Consider the following 22,284-nt stretch of genomic DNA (forward strand, 5'->3'; position numbering starts at 1 on the left):
GGGCGGTATACCCTTTCCCGCCAGAAGTTAGGGCGCGTTGGGAAACACCCCTTAGGGTGGATAAGGCGCTCACACGCTTATCAGAACAAGTGGCGGTACCGTCTATAGATAGGGCCGTCCTCAAGGAGCCAGCTGACAGGAGGCTGGAAAAATATCATAAAAAGTATATACACACATACTGGTGTTATACTGCGACCAGCGATCGCCTCAGCCTGGATGTGCAGAGCTGGGGTGGCTTGGTCGGATTCCCTGACTAAAAATATTGATACCCTTGACAGGGACAGTATTTTATTGACTATAGAGCATTTAAAGGATGTATTTCTATATATGCGAGATGCACAGAGGGATCACTCTGGCATCAAGAGTAAGTGCGATGTCCATATCTGCCAGAAGATGTTTATGGACACGACAGTGGTCAGGTGATGCAGATTCCAAACGGCACAAAGGTGTATTGCCGTATAAAGGAAGAGGAGTTATTTGGGGTCGGTCCATCGGACCTGGTGGCCACGGCAACTGCTGGAAAATCCACCGTTTTTACCCTAAGTCACATCTCTGCAGAAAAAGACACCGTCTTTTCAGCTTCAGTCCTTTCGTCCCTATAAGAGTCATATCTGCCCAGGGATAGAGGAAAGGGAAGAAGACTGCAGCAGGCAGCCCATTCCCAGGAACAGAAGCGTTCCACCGCTTCTGACAAGCTCTCAGCATGACGCTGAGACCGTACAGGACCCCTGGATCCTACAAGTAGTATCCCAGGGGTACAGTTTGGAATGTCGAGACGTTTCCCCTGCGCAGGCTCCTGAAGTCTGCTTTACCAAGGTCTCCCTCCGACAAGGAGGCAGTATGGGAAAAAATTCACGAGCTGTATTCCCAGCAGGTGATAATTAAATTACCCCTCCTACAACAAGAAAAGGGGTATTATTCCACACTATATTGTGGTACTGAAGCCAGAAGGCTAGGTGAGACCTATTCTAAATCTAAAAAAATTTGAACACTTACAAAGGTTCAAATCAAGATGGAGTCACTCAGAGCAGTGATAACGAACCGGGAAGAAGGGGACTATCTGGTGTCCCGAGACATCAGGGATGCTTACCTCCATGTCCCAAATTTGCCCTTATCACTAAGGGTACCTCAGGTTCGTGGTACAGAACTGTCACTATCAGTTTCAGACGCTGCCGTTTGGATTGTCTACGGCACCCCGGGTCTTTACCAAGGTAATGGCCGAAATGATGGTTCTTCTTCGAAGAAAAGGCGTCTTAATTATCCCTTACTTGGACGATCTCCTGATAAGGGCAAAGTCCAGGGAACAGTTGGAGGTCGGAGTAGCACTATCTCGGATACTGTTACAACAGCAGGGGTGGATTCTAAATATTCCAAAATCGCAGCTGATCCCGACAACAAGTCTCCTGTGCTTAGGGATGATTCTGGACACAGTCCAGAAAAAGGTGTTTCTCCCGGAAGAGAAAGCCAGGGAGTTATCCGAGCTAGTCAGGAACCTCCTAAAATCAGTGCATCATTGCACAAGGGCCATGGTAAAAAAAATGGTGACTTCCTTCGAAGCAATTCCAGTCGGCAGATTTCATGCAAGAACTTTTCAGTGGGATCTGCTGGACAAATGGTTCGGATCGCATCTTCAGATGCATCAGCGGATAACCCTATATCCAAGGACAAGGGTGTCTCTCCTGTGGTGGTTACAGAGTGCTCATCTTCTAGAGGGCCGCAGATTCGGCATTCAGTTTTGGATGTTGGTGACCACGGAGGCCAGCCCGAGAGGCTGGGGAGCAGTCACACAAGGAAAAAATTTCCAGGGAGTGTGATCAAGTCTGGAGATTTTTCTCCACATAAATATAGCTAAGGGTAAATTTATAATGCTCTAAGCTTAGCAAGACCTCTGCTTCAAGGTCAGCCGGTATTGATCCAGTGGGATAAAACATCACGGCAGTCGCCCACGTAAATAGACAGGGCGGCACAAGAAGCAGGAGGGCAGTGGCAAAAACTGCAAGGACTTTTCGCTGGGCGGAAAATCATGTGATAGCACTGTCAGCAGTGTTTCATTCCGGGAATGGAAACTGGGAAGCAGACTTCCTCAGTAGGCACGACCTCCACCCGGCAGAGTGGGAACTTCATGGGGAAGTTTTCCACATAATTGTAAACCGTTGGGAATTACCAAAGGTGGACATGATGGCGTCCCGTCTGAACAAAAAACGGGACAGGTATTGCGCCAGGTTAAGAGACCCTCAGGCAATAGCTGTGGACGTTCTGGTAACACCGTGGGTGTACCAGTCGGTGTATGTGTTCCATCCTCTGCTTTTCATACCTAAGGTACTGAGAATTATAAGACGTAGAGGAGTAAGAACTATACTCATGGCTCCGGATTGGCCAAGAAGGACTTGGTACCCGGAACTTCAAGAGATGCTCACAGAGGACTTATGGCCTCTGCCGCTAAGAAGGGACTTGTTTCAGCAAGTACCATGTCTGTTCCAAGACTTACCGCAGCTGCGTTTGACGGCATGGCGGTGGAACGCCGGATCCTAAGGGAAAAGGCATTCAGGAAGAGGTCATTCCTACCCTGGTCAAAGCCAGAAAGGAGGTGACCGCACAACATTATCACCACATGTGGCGAAAATATGTTGCGTGCTGTGAGGCCAGGAAGGCCCCACGAAGAAATTTCAACTCGGTCGATTCCTGCATTTCTTGCAAACAGGAGTGTCTATGGGCCTCAAATTGGGGTCCATTAAGGTTCAAATTTCGGCCCTGTCGATTTTTCTTCCAGAAAGAATTGGCTTCAGTTCCTGAAGTCCAGAAGTTTGTCAAGGGAGTATTGCATATACAACCCCCTTTTGTGCCTCCAGTGGCACTGTGGGATCTCAACGTAGTTCTGGGATTCCTCAAAACACATTGGTTTAAAACCAGTCAAATCTGTGGATTTGAAGCATCTCACATGAAAAGTGAACATGCTCTTGGACCTGGCCTGGACCAGGCGAGTATCAAATTGGTGGTTTTTTTCTCAAAAAAGCCCATATCTGTTTGTCCATTCGGACAGGGCAGAGCTGCGGACTCGTCCCCAGTTCTCTCCCTAAGGTGGTGTCAGTGTTTCACCTGAACCAGCTTATTGTGGTGTCTTGCGCCTACTAGGGACTTGGAGGACTCCAAGTTGCTAGATGTGGTCAGGGCCCTGAAAATATAGGTTCCAGGACGGCTGGAGTCAGGAAAACTGACTTGCTGTTATCCTGTATGCACCCAACAAACTGGGTGCTCTTGCTTTTAAGCAGACTTTTGCTAGTTGGATGTGTAATACAATTCAGCTTGCACATTCTGTGGCAGGCCTGCCACAGCCAAAATATGTAAATGCCCATTCCACAAGGAAGGTGGGCTCATCTTGGGCGGCTGCCCGAGGGGTCTCGGCTTTACAACTTTGCCGAGCGGCTATTTAGTCAGGGGCAAACACGTTTGTAAAATCCTACAAATTTGATACCCTGGCTAAGGAGGACCTGGAGTTCTCTCATTCGGTGCTGCAGAGTCATCCGCACTCTCCCGCCCGTTTGGGAGCTTTGGTATAATCCCCATGGTCCTTTCAGGAACCCCAGCATCCACTAGGACGATAGAGAAAATAAGAATTTACTTACCGATAATTCTATTTCTCGGAGTCCGTAGTGGATGCTGGGCGCCCATCCCAAGTGCGGATTATCTGCATTACTTGTACATAGTTACAAAAATCGGGTTATTATTGTTGTGAGCCATCCTTTCAGAGGCTCCGCTGTTATCATACTGTTAACTGGGTTCAGATCACAGGTTGTACAGTGTGATTGGTGTGGCTGGTATGAGTCTTACCCGGGATTCATAAATCCTTCCTTATTGTGTACGCTCGTCCGGGCACAGTACCTAACTGAGGCTTGGAGGAGGGTCATAGGGGGAGGAGCCAGTGCACACCACCTGATCCTAAAGCTTTACTTTTTGTGCCCTGTCTCCTGCGGAGCCGCTATTCCCCATGGTCCTTTCAGGAACCCCAGCATCCACTACGGACTCCGAGAAATAGAATTATCGGTAAGTAAATTCTTATTATTTTAAAGCTGGAGTTGGTACATTTGTACCATCTCCACCCAAAATTGTCACAACTCTACGACTCCATAGCTCTGCTGTGGCCCTTGTTTCTAGTGCAAAGGGTGCTCCCACATTCTTTACTCATATGTTCAGTTATGTCTATTATGCCCCACTTTTGGTAAAGCAATAAGGAGAGTTGTGGTAGACTTACAGGGTGTCATTCCGAGTTGTTCGCTCGCAAGCTGCTTTTAGCAGCTTTGCACACGCTAAGCCGCCGCCTACTGGGAGTGAATCTTAGCTTATCAAAATTGCGAACGAAAGATTAGCAGAATTGCGAATAGACACTTCTTAGCAGTTTCTGAGTAGCTCCAGACTTACTCGGCATCTGCGATCAGTTCAGTCAGTTTCGTTCCTGGTTTGACGTCACAAACACACCCAGCGTTCGCCCAGACACTCCTCCGTTTCTCCAGCCACTCCCGCGTTTTTCCCAGAAACGGTAGCGTTTTTTCACACACACCCATAAAACGGCCAGTTTCCGCCCAGAAACACCCACTTCCTGTCAATCACACTCCGATCACCAGAACGAAGAAAAAACCTCGTAATGCCGTGAGTAAAATACCTAACTGCATAGCAAATTTACTTGGCGCAGTCGCACTGCGGACATTGCGCATGCGCATTAGCGACTAATCGCTCCGTTGCGAGGGGGGAAAAAAACGAGCGAACAACTCGGAATGACCCCCACAGTCTTTAACTCTCTTTCTGCTAGGTACATTGGGTTCCACAGGGAAACATCAGGGTGTAGAGAGGATCTTCATCCAGAGGCACCAACAGGCTAAAGCTTTAGGCTGTCTCAGGATGCATTGGGGCTTCCTCTATAACCCCGCCCCCAGGCACTGTGAGCTCAGTTTCGTTAACCAGTCCAATGCAGGAGCAGGTAAGAGAGAAGGTAGATGTTAGTTACATAGAACCACAGTTTTACGACCGGAGAAGGGACTACCGGCTAATGCCATACAAACCAATAGAAGCAAGGTGCGTCAGGGTGGGTGCCCTGTGGAACCCAGTGTACCTCGCAGAAAGAGAGTTAACAAGTCGATCATAACGCTCTCCTTTTCTGCAGCAGGTTACATTGGTTTCCACAGGGAAACATCGGGGATGTCCTAAAGCAGTTCCTCAAGGGAGGGGACACGCCTTAGCGAGTATGAGAACCCGGCGTCCAAAGGAGGCATCCTGGGAGGCGGAAGTATCTTAGGCATAGAACCTAATAAACGTGTTCACAGAGAATCACGTAGCCACCTTGCACAATTGTTCTGCGGACACGCCACAGAGGGCCGCCCAAGAAGGTACAGCAGACCGAGTAGAATGGGCATTAATAGCAGCAGTATCTGGGAGACCAGCCTGCGCATAAGCTTGTGCAATCGCCAATCTAATCCATCTGGCCAAGGCTTGCTTATTTGCATGCCAGCCACGTTTGTGAAAATCAAACAAAACAAAAAGGGAATCTGACCTCCTAATAGAGGCAGTCCTCTCCACATATATATACGGAGAGCCCGTAACACATCCAAAGACCACTCTTTGGAGGACAAATCAGAAGAGATAAAGGCCTGAACCACAATCTCACGGTTAAGGTGAAAAGATGACACCACCTTAGGCAAATAACCTGGGTGAGTTCTAAGAACTGCCTGGTCACAATGAAATATTAGAAAGGTTGGATGACAGGACAGTGCGCCTAAGTCCAACACCCTTCTTGCAGAGGCAATAGCCAGTAAAAACAAGACCTTGGCAGTGAACCATTTAAGGTCAACCGTCTCAAGAAGTTCAAATGGAGACTCTTGCAGGGCGTTCAGGGCAACAAACGGATCCCATGCAGTCACAGGAGGGACATAGGGAGGCTGAATCCGTAAGACACCCTGAGTGAATGTATGAACGCCAAGTATAGATGCAATTTCTCCTGCAGCGTCCACAGGTTATCCACTGGATAACACTGGGATATGAGGTAGTGACAGCGGATTGGCACCAAACGATCGACCTCCCAGAATGCAACGGGCCCGTCCCTATATCCCTGGCTCAGGCAATTCAGTTTTTTGTTTGGTGCGGCAGGAGCCGGACCATGGTCAATGGGCTGCTGGTTTTTAGCAGCCATAAGCTTTATTTATTTTATTTTTATAGTCTTACTATATTTTTTTGAGCGATCTTTCTAAAAAAGCGTGTTTTACGTACCTTAGAAAGAGTCGCTCCAACAACTCCCCGCCGGGTCGTGACAACGCTTACCAACATGTACAGTGCTGTTTCGGTGGGCGTCTGTGTAGGATGTACTAGCAAGTCCAGCAGAAATTACCAGGCTGTGGCCGGAGCATGGGGAGAAGGTAAGGCATCGGTTCCGCTTAGTAGGGGAAACGCAAGACACAGCCGCACTGTTTCAGGATGGAGACTACCGAACAGTCGTACAGTTTGGCTGTACTAAACTTGTAAGCGTCATGATTGTTAGATGCGCACCAAGCAAAGTAAGAATTCCAGACCTTATGATAAATCCGGGCAGAAGCCGGTTTCCGGGCCTTTAACATGGTTTGAATGACCGCCTCAGAAAATCCTTTGGCCCTTAAGATGGAAGCTTCAAGAGCCACACCGTAAAAGCCAGTCAAGCTAAATCCTGATATACACAGGGGCCCTGAACGAGGAGATCTGGGCGCTGCGGAAGCAGAAGGGGACGCTCTATCGAGAGACCCTGAAGGTCTGAGAACCAGTGCCGTCTGGGCCACGCTGGAGCGATCAGAAGTAGGATGCCTCCTTCTTTTTTGAACTTCCTTATTACTCTGGGCAGGAGTGACACCGGAGGGAACACATAGGGCAACCGGAAGTTCCATGGAATTGCCAGTGCGTCCACGAATGCTGCTTGAGGAACCCTGGTCCTTTATCCGAAGACCGGAACCTGATTGTGTCGAGACGCCATCAGGTCTACGTCTGGTAGGCTCCACTTGTCCACTAGGAGTTTGAAAGACTTCTAAATGAAGACTCCACTCTCTAGCATGCACGTCCTGGCGACTGAGGAAGTCTGCTTCCCAATTTAGGACGCTCGGAATGAACACTGCCGATATGGCTGGCAGATGGTGTTCCGCCCAACAAAGGATTTCTGACACTACCAGCATAGCCATGCGGCTTCGAGTGCCCCCTTGATGGTTTATGTATGCCACCGTAGTGGCATTGTCTGACCGTACTTGAACTGGCCTGTTCTGTACCAGAGGCAGGGCGAGTGTCAATGCATTGAACACCTCCTGCAACTCCATAATGTTTATTGGGAGGAGTCTCCTCCTTGGTCCAGTGACCCTGAAAAGAGGGTTGCTCCAACACCGCACCCCATCCCCTCAGACTGGCATCCGTTGTCAGCAGGACCCAGTCGGGGATCCAGAAGGGACGGCCCCTGCTCACTTCCTGGTCCTGTATCCACCAGGCCAGCGACAGACGAACCTCCGGAGTCAAAGTGATCATGTGAGATCTGATCCGATGAGGTAGGCTGTCCCACTTGGAAAGGATTAACCTCTGCAGAGTGCAAGAATGAAATTGAGGGTACTCTACCATGTTGAATGCTGACACCATCAGGCCAAGTACTTGCATCTCCGAGTGACACTCTGGGGTGACAAAGGAAGTATCTTATCCTGTCTTGAAGTCTCAGGACTTTTTCTGGAGACAGAAACAGTCATTGACTGTGTGTGTCCAGGAGTGCCCCCATGTGCACCATGCTCTGAGCTGGGACCAGCGAGGATTTCTTCCAATTGACGAGCCATCCGTGGGGCTTGTACGAAGCTTACCGTCAGTTGTAGATGACTGAGGAGGACATCGTGGGAGTTTGCCAGAATCAGCAAGTTGTCCAGATACGGTAGGATCCTGACTCCCTGGCGACTGAGATGGGCCGCCATTACGGCCATGACCTTGGTGAAGAACCGAGGAGCTGTAGCCAGTCCAAATAGCAGATCCTGGAACTGATAGTGGAGGTTGCCAATAGCAAACCGCAGATACTGCTGATGCGACATGGCAATAGATATATGCAGGTACGCATCCTGTATATCCAGGGATACCGTATAGTCTCCGGTTTCCATAGCCAGCATAATTGAGCGCACTGTTTCCATACGGAACTTGGACACTCTCACAAACTTGTTCAGTGATTTGAGGTTGAGTATAGGCCGGAAAGAACTAGAAACAGGGTTCAGTAGTAACCTCTGCCTCTCTGGGCCAGAGGAACCGGCACTACCACTCCTGTATTCAGGAGAGAACTCACAACTTTTTTGCAAAGCTTGCACCTTTAATGGATCCGTCTCTTGAAGGAGACTACGTACCCGTGAGAGACAACTTCTCGCACCCATGCGCCTGAAGTGGTCTTTAACCAGACCTGGGTGAACTGCAGAAGTCTGCCTCCCACCCTGGGGTCCCCCAGGGGGAGGCCCACCCCATCATGCGGAAAGCTTGTCTTGTTTAGAAGCAGGCTGACGAGCTACCCATGATTCCTTTGCCTTGGGCTTAGTGGTTTTGGGAGCACGAGATTGCCTCAGGTAAGCCTGAACTTTTGCTTTCCATTGAGGCCGAAAGGAACGAAAAGTGGTACCTTTTAGCCTTCTGTGCAGAAGGATTAGTATCTGGGAGAAAGGCAGTCTTAGCAGCCGCCAATTCAGACACAACTTTATTTAGGTCTTCCCCAAACAAAATGTCCCCCTAAAAGGGGAGTACCTCCAAGGTCTTTTTGAAGCCTAGGTCCATCTTCCATGACCTCAACCACAGAATACAGCGAGCCAGGACAGATGTAGTCGACGCCTTGGTTGCCAACGCACCCGCGTCAAAGGACGCCTCCTGAATGTAATGGGCCGTGGTGGTAATGTGAGACAGATATATCCCCTGGCAGCTCTTCCTCTAATGCCTGAACCCATGCTTTAATTCCTTTTGCAGTCAAAGAGGCCGCAATAGTGGGTCTATGTACAGCACCTGTAATGGAGTAAATAGATTTCAGGCATCCCTCCACACGCTTATCTGTCTATTCCTTCAGTGAAGTGACTGTGGGGACAGGCAGAGTGGACGACACCACTAAGCGGGTGACCTGAGAATCCACCGGCGGTGAATTTTCTCACTTGTTACATAACTCTGCAGGGAGAGGATAGCGAGCCAAGGCCCGTTTGGACAGAGGGAATTTCTTCCATGGATTAAACCAAGGCTCCTGCCTGATGTTCACCAAATGGTCAGAATGGGGTAATAGATTTTTAACCACCTTCTGCCGTTTAAACATATCCGTTTTCTTAGCCACAGTAGTGGAATCCTCATCAGTGATTTGTAGGATTTGCTTAATAGCAACCACAAGGGCAGGGACACCAATTTGCAATGGAGAAACCTCGTCAGAAACACCTGATTCAGTGTCTGGCAGGACAGTATGCTTCCCCCTCCTCTTCCAATGAAACATCTGAGAGATTTGTGGATTGTGAGGAGGAAGCAGCCCACTTAGATGACCCAGAGACACTAGAGTGACCTGGAGTAGATTTTTGTCTGACCAAGGAATTATTTAAATGCTGCAACTGGTTAGACAAATTTTCTACCCAAGGCATATTAACCATAGGGACAATTTGTGGCTGTAATGGCACTGGTGGTCCTAAGGTGTTCCACCAAAGTACCCAGTAGGTTTGTGAACGCAGCCCAGGGTGGCTTCTGATTGGTTACAGGAGCTGCGGACTGGCTGGAAGATGTATGATACATAGTACACAGACCATCATACACAGCTTCCCCCTCTGGTAAATCTTTTGCGCATTTTCTGCATGATGGAGGAGCATCTACAGACTTACTGCCCTTCTTGTTAGACATTGTACACAAATGCAACAACAGAGCGAATTAGTACGATAAAGCCAGACAGAGTACAATACCTGCAAATAAACCAGTTAGTATGTGACTGTAGACACAGTACACAACACCAGCGAATAAATCCAGTATTATGTGACTGAGTACACGGTAGAATACACGTAATAGGTAAATACTAGTTCCCTAGGGTACAGAATATAGTGATAGATATATCTGGGAAACACTGAAAGTGAAACCACACAGCAGATACAGGCACATACAGTCACAGGCAATGCAGATAATTATTGACAATAAAACCGAACTGGACTAGTATATGTATATATAACACAGAACAGTCCTAGACCGGAGGGATATGTCAGAATACTCGTACAATATATCCTGTTATAGGTACACATTTTCTTAACTAACGCTGTCTGTATAAAGACATGTAGAATATTCAAGTGTTTGTAAAGTCACATCGCTGTATACAGGCGGCTTTACAAGGGAGACCTTGCCCTGCAGTCTCAGAGACTAGCCGCAACTGTTCTTATAAGATGGCACCCAGCGTCTCAGTCAGGGAGTGAGGGGAGAGTGTGAGGCAGCTTCAGGGCAGGAAAATCTGCAGTAGATGTCGCCCTGGGCCGGGGAGAGGCTACAGGTCAAGCGCCAGCTCTCCTATGCTGGACTTCCACCCCAGGTACTAGCGAGCCTTATTAAATGGGGCATTAGTACACCCGACCTGTGCTCTATTGCCCTGGTGGTCTAGTAGGGTCCCTGCTCGGTGACAGTGTCCACACCAGAGCTGCGACCCGTCTCCCTAGGTCGCGGACGGTACGCGACTTAATGGCGGATCCCGCCTGGGGGACCCTCTTACCTCCTCGTTGTAACAGCCACACGAACCAGGAGAGCTACTGCGACCGTGTGCCTAAAGTCGGAGCGCCTCCGCCACAAGCACCTGGGAAACAGGCCGCGGGAGTATGCATCGCCGCTTGGGAGAGGTGATGGAGCTGCAGCGCTGAAGTATCACCATGACATACAGCGCTGACAGCTCAGTTTTTAAGAAATTTTCTGTCAGAAAAAGCTTTTTCAGGGCTGCCCAGTGCAGGCCACCTGTTTAATTGACCTGCTGCTGCAGACACCAACTGAAAACTGAGCTCACAGTGCCTGGAGTTGGGGTTATAGAGGAGGACCCAATGCATCCTGGGACAGCCTACAGCTTTAGCCTGTTGGTGCCTCTGGATCAAGATCCACTCTACATCCTGATGTTTCCCTGTGAAAACCAATGTAACCTGCTGCAGAAAGACCATGTTATGATGGGATCCAGTCTTTAGGTCTACAGTAAGTAGGTCGACTTGCGTTTTTCACTTTTTCATACTTTACGATCCACATGGACTACAGTTGTGAACGGTAATCTGTGCTGAGCGCAGCGAGGCACCTTGCCATGCGAGGGGACACAGTGCACTAATTGGGGTTCCCGGTCACTGTTTGGAGAAAACGACACTAGAAAAACATCAGAAACTCATGTCGACCTTTTGACCTGTCGACCTAAAGACCCTGTCGACCTACTTACAGTCGACCAATAGTGGTCGACCCAAACATTGTCAACCTACTTACTGTCGACCTTACATACCACACCCGTTATGATACAGTATATCAAGAATAGTATAAATGTAATCCTGACTGCCTATTTTACCTGCATACTCTGACTTTACTACTTAAGGTATGACTGCAGTGCACAGTCAAGCTGCAACATACTGCATGATTAGTTGCTCATTAACATTTAATAATTAATGACCTTATTGCATTGACCTCACTATTGACAGAAAACACCTTGAGGAGCAAATGTCTTTTCTTAGTTCTGATAATCAGCTATTTACTCAGTGAAGCTCAGCTATGGAAACAGACCAGTGATGCCTCTAAGCTCTCTGGTCACTCACAATAGGCTAAGCATTGCCAAGTCCTTCATGTCTCTTTATCAGGACAGTGAGTGGATGTCAGCTGCAGATTCAAATTGTTCTCATTTCTGTCTTCACCAACTTCTACCTTAACTTACACCTCCAGTAGTGGGTAGATATAACTCCATTTTTATTTGCATGCATTTGGAATATTGGTTCTTAATGGTTCATCATTTTTAAAATGAATCTCATTAGACCTATAATACCATTTTAAAAATATTCATAATAAACAGTGACTTCATTCTTTCTAATTCTTCCATAAGTAGTAGTAAGTGTCCAGCATTTTTTTTCCTCCTGTGACTTTCTCTGTAAAGTTTCTTGATTATGTTTTAAAATTGACACAGTGCCATTTTCCCCCCTAAACCAGGCTTGGCCAACCTGTGGCTTTCCAATTGTTGTGAAACTACAAGTCCCAGCATACCTTGCCACTGCTATTAGGGATTGCTTTTTGTAAAACTGTATTTCTGCTTTTAGTTCCAACTATGGGCTTTACTTATGAAGCGGCGGCTTCCACTGGCGGTTGGAGGAGAAAGTTTAAAACTGCGCTCACAGTCCATGTAAAGTATGTCGGCACGGACTCTGAGTGGCGTTTAAAATTTTCATGTCCGACCTGCCGGGAAGCGGCTTCATAAATAAAGCCGTATGAATTAAGCATGTCTTCTTTCCCTCTGTGCAGTTTGGACTTTACTCGTCATTTGTTGGCTGCTTTATTTATTTCCTACTTGGGACATCTAAAGATGTAACATTAGGTCCAACTGCCATCATGTCCCTACTTGTGTCTGTCTACACCTCTGGGAATGTGTCGCTGGCCATCCTTCTGGCCTTCCTGTCTGGATGCATTCAACTGGCCATGGGGCTCTTACAGCTTGGTGAGCTTTTACCATTGTTTTCTATGTTCCCAGTTACAAAGCTGAACACTACTGCAACTACTGACTTTGGAATCCATTTTGTATCTCTAGGTTTCCTTTTGGATTTTATTTCCTATCCTGTCATCAAAGCCTTTACATCGGCTGCAGCGGTCACAATTGGATTTAGCCAGGTTAAGGTTTGTTGGAGTGCACATCCAGTGTGTGTTGATTTCTTATGGAAACACAGGTTGAGTTTTCCATATCCAAATATTCCGAAAAATGGAATATTCCGAAATACAGAATTTTTTTTTGAGTGAGACTGAGATAGTGAAACCTTTGTTTGCTGATGGCTCCATGTCCACAAACTTTGTTTAATTCACAAAGTTATTAAAATTATTGTATTAAATGACCTTCAGGCTGTGTGTATAAGTTGTCTATGAAACATAAATGAATTGTGTGAATGTACACACACTTTGTTTAATGCACAAAGTTATAAAAAATATTGGCTAAAATTACCTTCAAGCTATGTGTATAAGGTGTATATGTAACATAAATGCACTCTGTGCTTAGACTTAGGTCCCATCGCCATGATATCTCATTATGGTATGCAATTACTCCAAAATACGGAAATATCCGATAGTCAAAATACTTCTGGTCCCAAGCATTTTGGATATGAGATACTCAACCTGTATTTATTATAGGGGTGAAGGAAACAACCCCAATCCCCCCCCAAATCTGTCTGTTCTATATGTATGCAATGCACAACCACTGCCCACTTGTGTTTACATGGTTAGTATGGGAAATGTTCTATAATGGAATATTTAACCATTACGGTGAGAGATGGTCGTTACTAAATACAAGCAACTTGTTTCAGTATTTTTCTTGTGCTGTTAGAATCTACTGGGGTTAAAGGATATACCACGCCAGTTCATCTTACAAGTCTATGAAACGTTCCACAAGCTTCCAACAACCAGGTCAGTACTATAAATTAGAGCAAATGTTCTTTAATATTTTTATTTGTAAGCATTTTTCATGGACTGTTTTCTATGTTTTTAATATATATGCTTTTGCTTTAAATCAAATATCTTGTAGGCTTGGAGATGCCGTTCTTGGATTTATTTGTATTGCCTTTCTCTTTGTGATGAAAATTATGAAGGATAACTTTCCCAAAATGTATAGAGGAATGCCAAGATGTTATCGTATCTGTTACATCATTGTCTGGGTATCTACAACAGGTATGTGTTTGTGGGTGAAATGTGTACAGTGGTAATGCTTCCTCCGATATCAGGAATGCTTGGTGTTCTCATAGTTATCAGTCAATAATAAATAACATTATCTGTGTCTTATAGCTCGGAATGCTATTGTGGTGGTTGCTGCAGGTTTTGTGGCCTACTCCTTCCATGTAATGGGTTTACATCCATTCATACTCACTGGAAAGACTGCAGAGGGCCTCCCTCGCTTCCAGCTGCCCCCCTTCTCAGAGACGCTGGGCAATCGCACTGTCCCTTTCAGGGAGATGGTGCAGGTGGGTGAGATCTGCTTTGGTGTATAAAAGCAATGCTATAACTTAGGCCTGCCATTAATATATTTTTATGTTTATTTTGTTTGCTTGATAGCAATTTGTAAGAAAAAATATGAAAATTTGAGGACCTACAAGTTAATATAATCTACACAAATTGCAACTAATATAGCAAAATATTTTAAATTATTGTTCTATCCTTATGATGTATTTTATTGAAATGCAATGCAGTAAACGAAGATTGACTCTCTAACAGAGCATTGGTCCCGGGATGTTTGTCATTCCAATGATGGGCTTATTGGAGAGCGTTGCCATTGCTCGAGCTTTTGGTGAGTGCCATAGAAAATGTTCTTGTTCTTTTAGAGAGAGTAACTACAAAAAAGTGTAGTTGGGCTTAGTCAGTGGATGTGGCCACATTTCCACAATGACTAGAATGAAAGCTGAGAACAAAGCCTACATCTTTGTCTCACAAAGTATAGGAGTAATATTTCCACTTTTCTCACCTGACCATTGACGGATCTGCACTTAGGTGAGCCGAGTCACCCATGGCATTCCCAGTTCCTTGACTAGGTTTTAATGGGCCTCTGCCTCGCTGCCACTTGGAGAGAGTAATTAGTCACTTAGCATATTGGTGTGTGTGCGTGGCGTACGAACGTCTAAATTAAAACCAAATGCTTACTTACCTGATGCGCTTTCCACACCATGCTTTCTTTTACCTGCTGAGCTAGATTTAAGCATCCCTAGTGGTACCAGTGCCCTTATGAAATCCTATAAACTACTACAGTATATACAATGGTTGCTAGTATGAAGCTTGGGAGTAAATACAGGTTGAGTATCCCATATCGAAAATGCTTGGGACCAGAAGTATTTTGGATATCGGATTTTTCCGTATTTTGGAATAATTGCATACCATAATGAGATATCATGGCGATGGGACCTGATTCTAAGCACAGAATGCATTCAGGGCCGTCTTTTCGTATGGGCTCAATGGGCTCTTGCCCAAGGGCCCCAAGAGAATAAGGGCCCGAGGCTGATAGCTGAGGGTCCCCTCTTTCCAGGGGTACCAGATTTTTGAAAATCGGCCCTGGGGAACCAGAGATATCTGACTTGAAAGCAGTGGTCCCCATCCAAGCCTGTTAATTGCTCTTCCCAGCCAGATATTTCGGGTTCTGTCTGACTTTGAGTATTTCTAAGGGTATAAGCCAAAAGCCGTGACTCTCCACTTTTAGTGGACACTGGCAGCTTGTTTCTACTATGCCCAGAACCACAGATATCAGCCTTCAAGCAGCTGATCCCTGCTCCAGCTCCATATGCCTAATATGCAGTTTTAGATTTTCGTTGGTGAATTGCTCTGGCTCCTGAACTCTGATCCCCAAGTCCCCAGAACCTTCTGAAAGGTGGAACTCTCTAGTATTTTATTCCATTCAAAGCTAAGAAATATATTTTCAGTAACTTGAGATATCTGCAGTCAAGCAAGCTGCCCTCCCACCGTAAAATGATATTAAGCCCACTCCACTAGCCACCCCTCCCCTACGTATTAAACACGCCCTACCACCCTAGAAGTCATGTACCAGGGCTTCTTCATTCAGCACAATGACCCCTTCTATAGTTTAGCCCATCTGTGCAGTAAAGGAGTAATTAGCAGAAATAACTGCTTCTAGTCCTACATACTGAGCAGAAGATAGAACACCCCCTACTGCCCATGGGACATCAAAGCTGCTGCTGATAGCTCCTCCCACCCCTACCGCTGGAGCATGGGTAGGGGGCCCAATGCATTGCTGTGCCCAGGGGCCTGCACTGCTGTTAAGACGGCTCTGAATGCATTTATATTTCATATACACCTTATACACACAGCTTGAAGGTAATTTTAATCAATATTTTTATTAATTTTGTGCATTAAACAAAGTTTGTGTACATATACACAATTCATTTATGTTTCATATACACTTTATACACACAGCTTGAAGGTCATTTATTACATTATTTTTAATAACTTTGTGTATTAAAGTTTGTGTACATTGAGCCATCAGAAAACAAAGGTTTCACTATCACACTCTCACTCAAAAATTCCGTATTTCGGAATATTCCGTATTTCGGAATATTTGGATATGGAATACTCACCCTGTATAGGAGTGGGGCAGTACTGCACCTACTGAACTTGACCTCTTTATACTAGGTACTAGCCAGTTGGGTTTATTTGTTTCAGTAGTTACATCTTTGACATTTCATCTGATGGTTTAATTGGCCTTGCAGTTGGAAGGCTGCACACATTACAGATTTATGTTGTATTGTCTTTTAAAGTATTGTTTTGGTTTGTGCAGCATCTCAGAATAACTACAGAATAAACACCAACCAGGAGCTGTTGGCAATAGGTAAAAGCCTTAATGTATGTGTGTTTTGTAGACTATGGGCATTATTCAGGTTCATGCGGATCTGAAATGCGATCACTTTCCCCTTTTCTAGAGCCCAATGTGCAGGGCAGGGGAGATATGATCGCATCTCAGTAATGTGAACGCCTTTGCCTGAATGACAGGCAGAGGCGGTCGTGGGCGATGTGGCGAAAACAGGGGTGGGCCGGGACTGTTTTTGGGGGGCGGCTACGTGACATCACATGTGGCCACTGCTACCCTTATTTAACGATGCAATAGAAATTGAATTGCGATTACTTCGCTGGCAGCCATTAGCATGCTGGGCGGCCTTGCGCTGTGCTGGGTGGCCCCCAGCATGCGGCTGATAGCAGTTGCAGTTTTGCTATATTGGCAAAATTGCAACTGAAGTTTAAGGGATGGAGTTTGGCTAGTCTATCTGGAATAAGTGCACTCCATAAGTGCAAATCTAACTCTCTCTGCACATGTTACATCTGCCCCACCTACAATGCAACATGTTTTTGCCCTGTTACTTGCTTATTGGTTTGCAAACTAATCTGAATATGGCCCAATGGACCTTATTCAGCTTCAGACGCAAAAATAGCAGATTATCGGACGACTGCGCATGAGCTGCAGACGCATTGCGCGACGTGATTTGCGATTCTTCTGCGGTCGCATTTTTCCAGGATGCAATTGCCGGCTCATTGACAGGTAGCGGACATTCGTAGGCCTACACATGGCGTTTGCGGGGAGTGGCTGAAGAAATGCCTTATTTGACCATTGGTCATGGTATGTTATGACCATTTTTGGGACATGCATCTGATGTCAACTGTGATTGAAAACATGGCGCCCGGTGCGACTGCACTCTCATTATTCTGAATAAGTAATGCACCTAGTCCCCATCCAAGAGATTTAAAGCTTCCAGTTTTGCTTTAAATAAACTGCTTGAAATGCTGCAGATCAAATCTCTACGCTTTCTGCAACTCGCAGGCTATAGATTTGGATGATTCGATCACGACTGTGATTATATTCCAGGTATAGCCTTATAAGAGAGAACTTTTCTTGTTTATAATTTTTTTGTGCCTGAATATAAGATCAATATGAATTATTATTCAGTGTATAAAGAGATCTCCTGCTAGCCCCATGTCTGATTATTGCCCCCCACTGGCCTAATGCATGGCAATACAAGTGCCACCTGGAAGAGAAGAGCATCTTAGCCATGCTGCTCATACCATTTTTTATCAGTGGATATGGCAGTAGCTGAGCCAGGTTATTCTTGCCACATTTAGGATGTAATTCTGTGCCTGATAGAGTGGGTATGGGGTGCAGGTCATACTGTAACCCAGGCCCCCCATTGTCAGGAGGACCCACGGGCAGTGCACACTGACATCACTAGATTTCCCTCTTATGCAGCAGCAGAACCAGACAGCCAGAATGCGAGCAGCACAATATGCAGTGCTGGCAGAGACAAAGGAATATCAGGTTTCATCAGCTATTGACGGAGCTTTACAACCAGAGTATAGGAGGGTGGAGAGAGCTATAAGTGACACAGGGATCCCAGATTCTCCTCCTCCCTGCCTGGCTGTCTGGGTACTGTGCAACCTGTTATCTACTTAACGTCTAGAGAAAAAGACACACAGTCCTCCTGAGTCCTGTCCCAGTGTGTAAGTAGTACAGAGGCTGCTGCTATTCTTGCATGTGACAAGATAAATTATAGATTTTACTTTTCTATGTGTATTGTAAGATTGTTTAAGTTGTGTCTGTTCCACTACATGAAAATTGTATAAAGTAGTTGTTTTTCAATTAGGTGGAGCTATAAACAGTACCCAAGCATCATTAAACTATTAATAAAAATCTAATATACACCATTGGTTTAATTTTAATTTCTCTGACGTCCTAGTGGATGCTGGGAACTCCGTAAGGACCATGGGGAATAGCGGGCTCCGAAGGAGGCTGGGCACTCTAGAAAGATTTATGACTACCTGGTGTGCACTGGCTCCTCCCACTATGACCCTCCTCCAAGCCTCAGTTAGATTTTGTGCCCGGCCGAGGTTGGATGCACACTAGGGGCTCTCCTGAGCCCTTAGAAAGAAAGTATAGATTTAGGTTTTTTATTTTCAGTGAGACCTGCTGGCAACAGGCTCACTGCAGCGAGGGACTAAGGGGAGAAGAAGCGAACTCGCCTGCTTGCAGCCGGATTGGGCTTCTTAGGCTACTGGACACCATTAGCTCCAGAGGGATCGACCGCAGGCCCAGTCCTTGGTGTTCGGTCCCGGAGCCGCGCCGCCGTCCCCCTTACAGAGCCAGAAGCAAGAAGAGGTCCGGAAAATCGGCGGCAGAAGACATCAGTCTTCACCAAGGTAGCGCACAGCACTGCAGCTGTGTGCCATTGCTCCTCACACACACTTCACACTCCGGTCACTGAGGGTGCAGGGCGCTGGGGGGGGGCGCCCTGAGAAGCAATAATAACACCTTGGCTGGCAAAAATGCCACAATATATAGCCCCAGAGGCTATATATGTGGAAAATACCCCTGCCAGAATATAGAAAAAAGCGGGAGAATAGTCTGCGGAAAAGGGGCGGAGCTATCTCCCACAGCACACTGGCGCCATTTCTCCTTCACAGATCCGCTGGAAGGAAGCTCCCTGGCTCTCTCCTGCAGTCTACACTACAGAAAAGGGTAAAAACAGAGAGGGGGGGCACTAAATTTAGGCGCAGTATAAATTATATAGAAAAAGCAGCTATAGGGGACATAACTCAGTTAGTCCCTGCATTATATAGCGCTCTGGTGTGTGCTGGCATACTCTCACTCTGTCCCCCCAAAGGGCTTTTGTGGGTCCTGTCCTCAGTTGGAGCATTCCTTGTGTGTGTGCGGTGTGTCGGTACGGCTGTGTCGACATGTTTGATGAGGATAATGATGTGGAGGCGGAGCAGATGCCTTTAGAAGGGATGTCACCCCCTGCGGGGCAGACACCTGAGTGGTTGAGCTTATGGAAAGAAATGAGTGCACGTATAGACTCCTTACATAAGAAATTTGACGACATGCCAAATGTGGGACAGCCGACTATCTCAGCTCGTGCCTGTCCAGGCGTCGCACAGGTCATCAGGGGCTCTAAAACGCCCGCTACCTCAGACCGCAGACCCAGATGTCGACACTGATACTGACACCAGTGTCGACGACGATGAGTCTAACCTGATGCCCACTAAGGCCATTCACTGCATGATTGAGGCAATGAAAGAGGTGTTACACATTTCTGATATAAATACAGGTACCACTAAAAAGGGTATTATGTTTGGGGAGAAAAAACTACCCGTAGTTTTTCCCCCATCAGATGAATTAAATGAAGTGTGTGAAGAAGCGTCGGCTTTCCCTGATAAAAAATTGGTAATTCCTAAGAAGGTACTAATGGCGTTCCCTTTCCCGCCAGAGGATAGGTCACGTTGGGAAACACCTCCTAGGGTGGATAAAGCGCTCACACGTTTGTCTAAAAAGGTGGCACTACCGTCTCCGGATACGGCCGCCCTCAAGGAACCTGCTGATAGAAAGCAGGAGGCGATCCTGAAATCTGTATATACACACTCAGGCATTATACTTAGGCCAGCTATTGCGTCAGCTTGGATGTGCAGTGCTGCCGCTGCGTGGTCAGATAAACTGTCAGAAAATATTGACACATTAGACAGAGACACAATCCTGTTAACCATAGACCATATAAAAGACTCAGTCTTATATATGAGAGATGCACAGAGGGAAATCTGCCGACTGGCATCTAAAGTAAGTGCATTGTCCATTTCTGCTAGGAGAGGCTTATGGACTCGCCAGTGGACAGGAGATGCAGATTCTAAAAGGCACATGGAAGTGTTGCCATATAAGGGTGAGGAATTATTTGGGGATGGTCTCTCGGACCTAGTTTCCACAGCAACGTCTGGGAAGTCAGCATTTTTACCCCATGTCCCCTCACAGCCTAAGAAGGCGCCGTTTTATCAGGTTCAGTCCTTTCGGACCCAGAAAAACAGGCGTGGAAAAGGCGGGTCTTTTCTGTCCAGAGGCAGAGGTAGGGGAAAAAGGCTGCAACAAACAGCAGGTTCCCAGGAGCAAAAGTCCTCCCCCGCTTCTTCTTCCAAGTCCGCCGCATGACGGTGGGGCTCCACAGGCGGAGCCAGGTACGGTGGGGGGCCGCCTCAAGAATTTCAGCGATCAGTGGGCTCGCTCACAGGTGGATCCCTGGATCCTTCAAATAGTATCTCAGGGGTACAAACTGGAATTCGAGGCGTCTCCACCCCACCGGTTCCTAAAATCTGCCTTGCCGATTGCTCCCTCAGACAGGGAGGCGGTGCTAGCGGCAATTCACAAGCTGTATTCCCAGCAGGTGATAATCAAGGTACCCCTACTTCAACAAGGCCGGGGTTACTATTCCACACTATTTGTGGTACCGAAACCGGACGGTTCGGTGAGACCCATTTTAAATTTGAAATCCTTGAACACATACATAAAAAAATTCAAGTTCAAGATGGAATCGCTCAGGGCGGTTATTGCAAGCCTGGACGAGGGGGATTACATGGTATCCCTGGACATCAAGGATGCTTACTTGCATGTCCCCATTTACCATCCTCACCAGGAGTACCTCAGATTTGTGGTACAGGATTGCCATTACCAATTCCAGACGCTGCCGTTTGGACTGTCCACGGCACCGAGGGTATTTACCAAGGTTATGGCGGAAATGATGATACTCCTTCGAAAAAAGGGAGTTTTAATTATCCCGTACTTGGACGATCTCCTAATAAAAGCGAGGTCCAAGGAACAGTTGTTGGTGGGAGTAGCACTATCTCAGGAGGTGCTGCACCAGCACGGCTGGATTCTGAATATCCCAAAGTCACAGCTGGTTCCGACGACACGGCTACTGTTCCTGGGTATGATTCTGGATACAGTCCAGAAGAAAGTGTTTCTCCCGGAGGAGAAAGCCAGGGAGTTGTCATCTCTAGTCAGAGACCTCCTGAAACCAAAACAGGTATCAGTGCATCGCTGCACGCGGGTCCTGGGAAAGATGGTGGCTTCTTACGAAGCAATTCCCTTCGGCAGGTTCCATGCCAGAATCTTTCAGTGGGACCTGTTGGACCAGTGGTCCGGATCGCATCTTCAGATGCATCGCTTAATAACCCTGTCTCCAAGAACCAGGGTGTCTCTACTGTGGTGGCTGCAGAGTGCCCATCTTCTAGAGGGCCGCAGGTTCGGCATACAGGACTGGGTCCTGGTGACCACGGATGCCAGCCTTCGAGGCTGGGGGGCAGTCACACAGGGAAGAAACTTCCAAGGACTATGGTCGAGTCAGGAGACTTCCCTTCACATAAATATTCTGGAACTAAGGGCCATCTACAATGCCCTAAGTCAAGCAAAATCCCTGCTCCTTCACCAGCCGGTGCTGATCCAGTCAGACAACATCACGGCAGTCGCCCATGTAAATCGACAGGGCGGCACAAGAAGCAGGATGGCGATGGCAGAAGCCACAAGAATTCTCAGATGGGCGGAGAATCATGTACTAGCACTGTCAGCAGTGTTCATTCCGGGAGTGGACAACTGGGAAGCAGACTTCCTCAGCAGACACGACCTCCACCCGGGAGAGTGGGGACTTCATCCAGAAGTCTTCCAGATGCTGGTAAACCGTTGGGAAAAACCACAGGTGGACATGATGGCGTCCCGTCTCAACAAAAAGTTAAAAAGATATTGCGCCAGGTCAAGGGACCCTCAGGCGATAGCTG

The 22,284-nt window shown here is 46.9% G+C and overlaps 1 protein-coding gene across 6 annotated transcripts in view; it reads left to right on the forward strand.

Moving 5' to 3' along the window:
- Positions 1-22,284, forward strand: part of SLC26A11 (solute carrier family 26 member 11) — an 83,719-nt gene that overhangs the window by 24,367 nt on the left and 37,068 nt on the right. For all 6 annotated transcript variants that reach the window (XR_010243868.1, XM_063960757.1, XM_063960756.1 and 3 more), the window contains exons 4-10: positions 12,475-12,667; positions 12,758-12,843; positions 13,541-13,620; positions 13,739-13,881; positions 13,996-14,171; positions 14,422-14,494; positions 16,487-16,537. Coding sequence is in view for 5 of the 6 variants with exons in the window: in XM_063960757.1 (XP_063816827.1) it covers positions 12,475-12,667; positions 12,758-12,843; positions 13,541-13,620; positions 13,739-13,881; positions 13,996-14,171; positions 14,422-14,494; positions 16,487-16,537 (802 nt within the window). In the remaining variant the exon portion in view is untranslated. The remainder of the gene's footprint in view (positions 1-12,474; positions 12,668-12,757; positions 12,844-13,540; positions 13,621-13,738; positions 13,882-13,995; positions 14,172-14,421; positions 14,495-16,486; positions 16,538-22,284) is intronic.

The sequence above is a fragment of the Pseudophryne corroboree genome, chromosome 3, assembly GCF_028390025.1.
Source record: "Pseudophryne corroboree isolate aPseCor3 chromosome 3, aPseCor3.hap2, whole genome shotgun sequence".
NCBI classification, from domain to species: Eukaryota; Metazoa; Chordata; class Amphibia; order Anura; family Myobatrachidae; genus Pseudophryne; species Pseudophryne corroboree.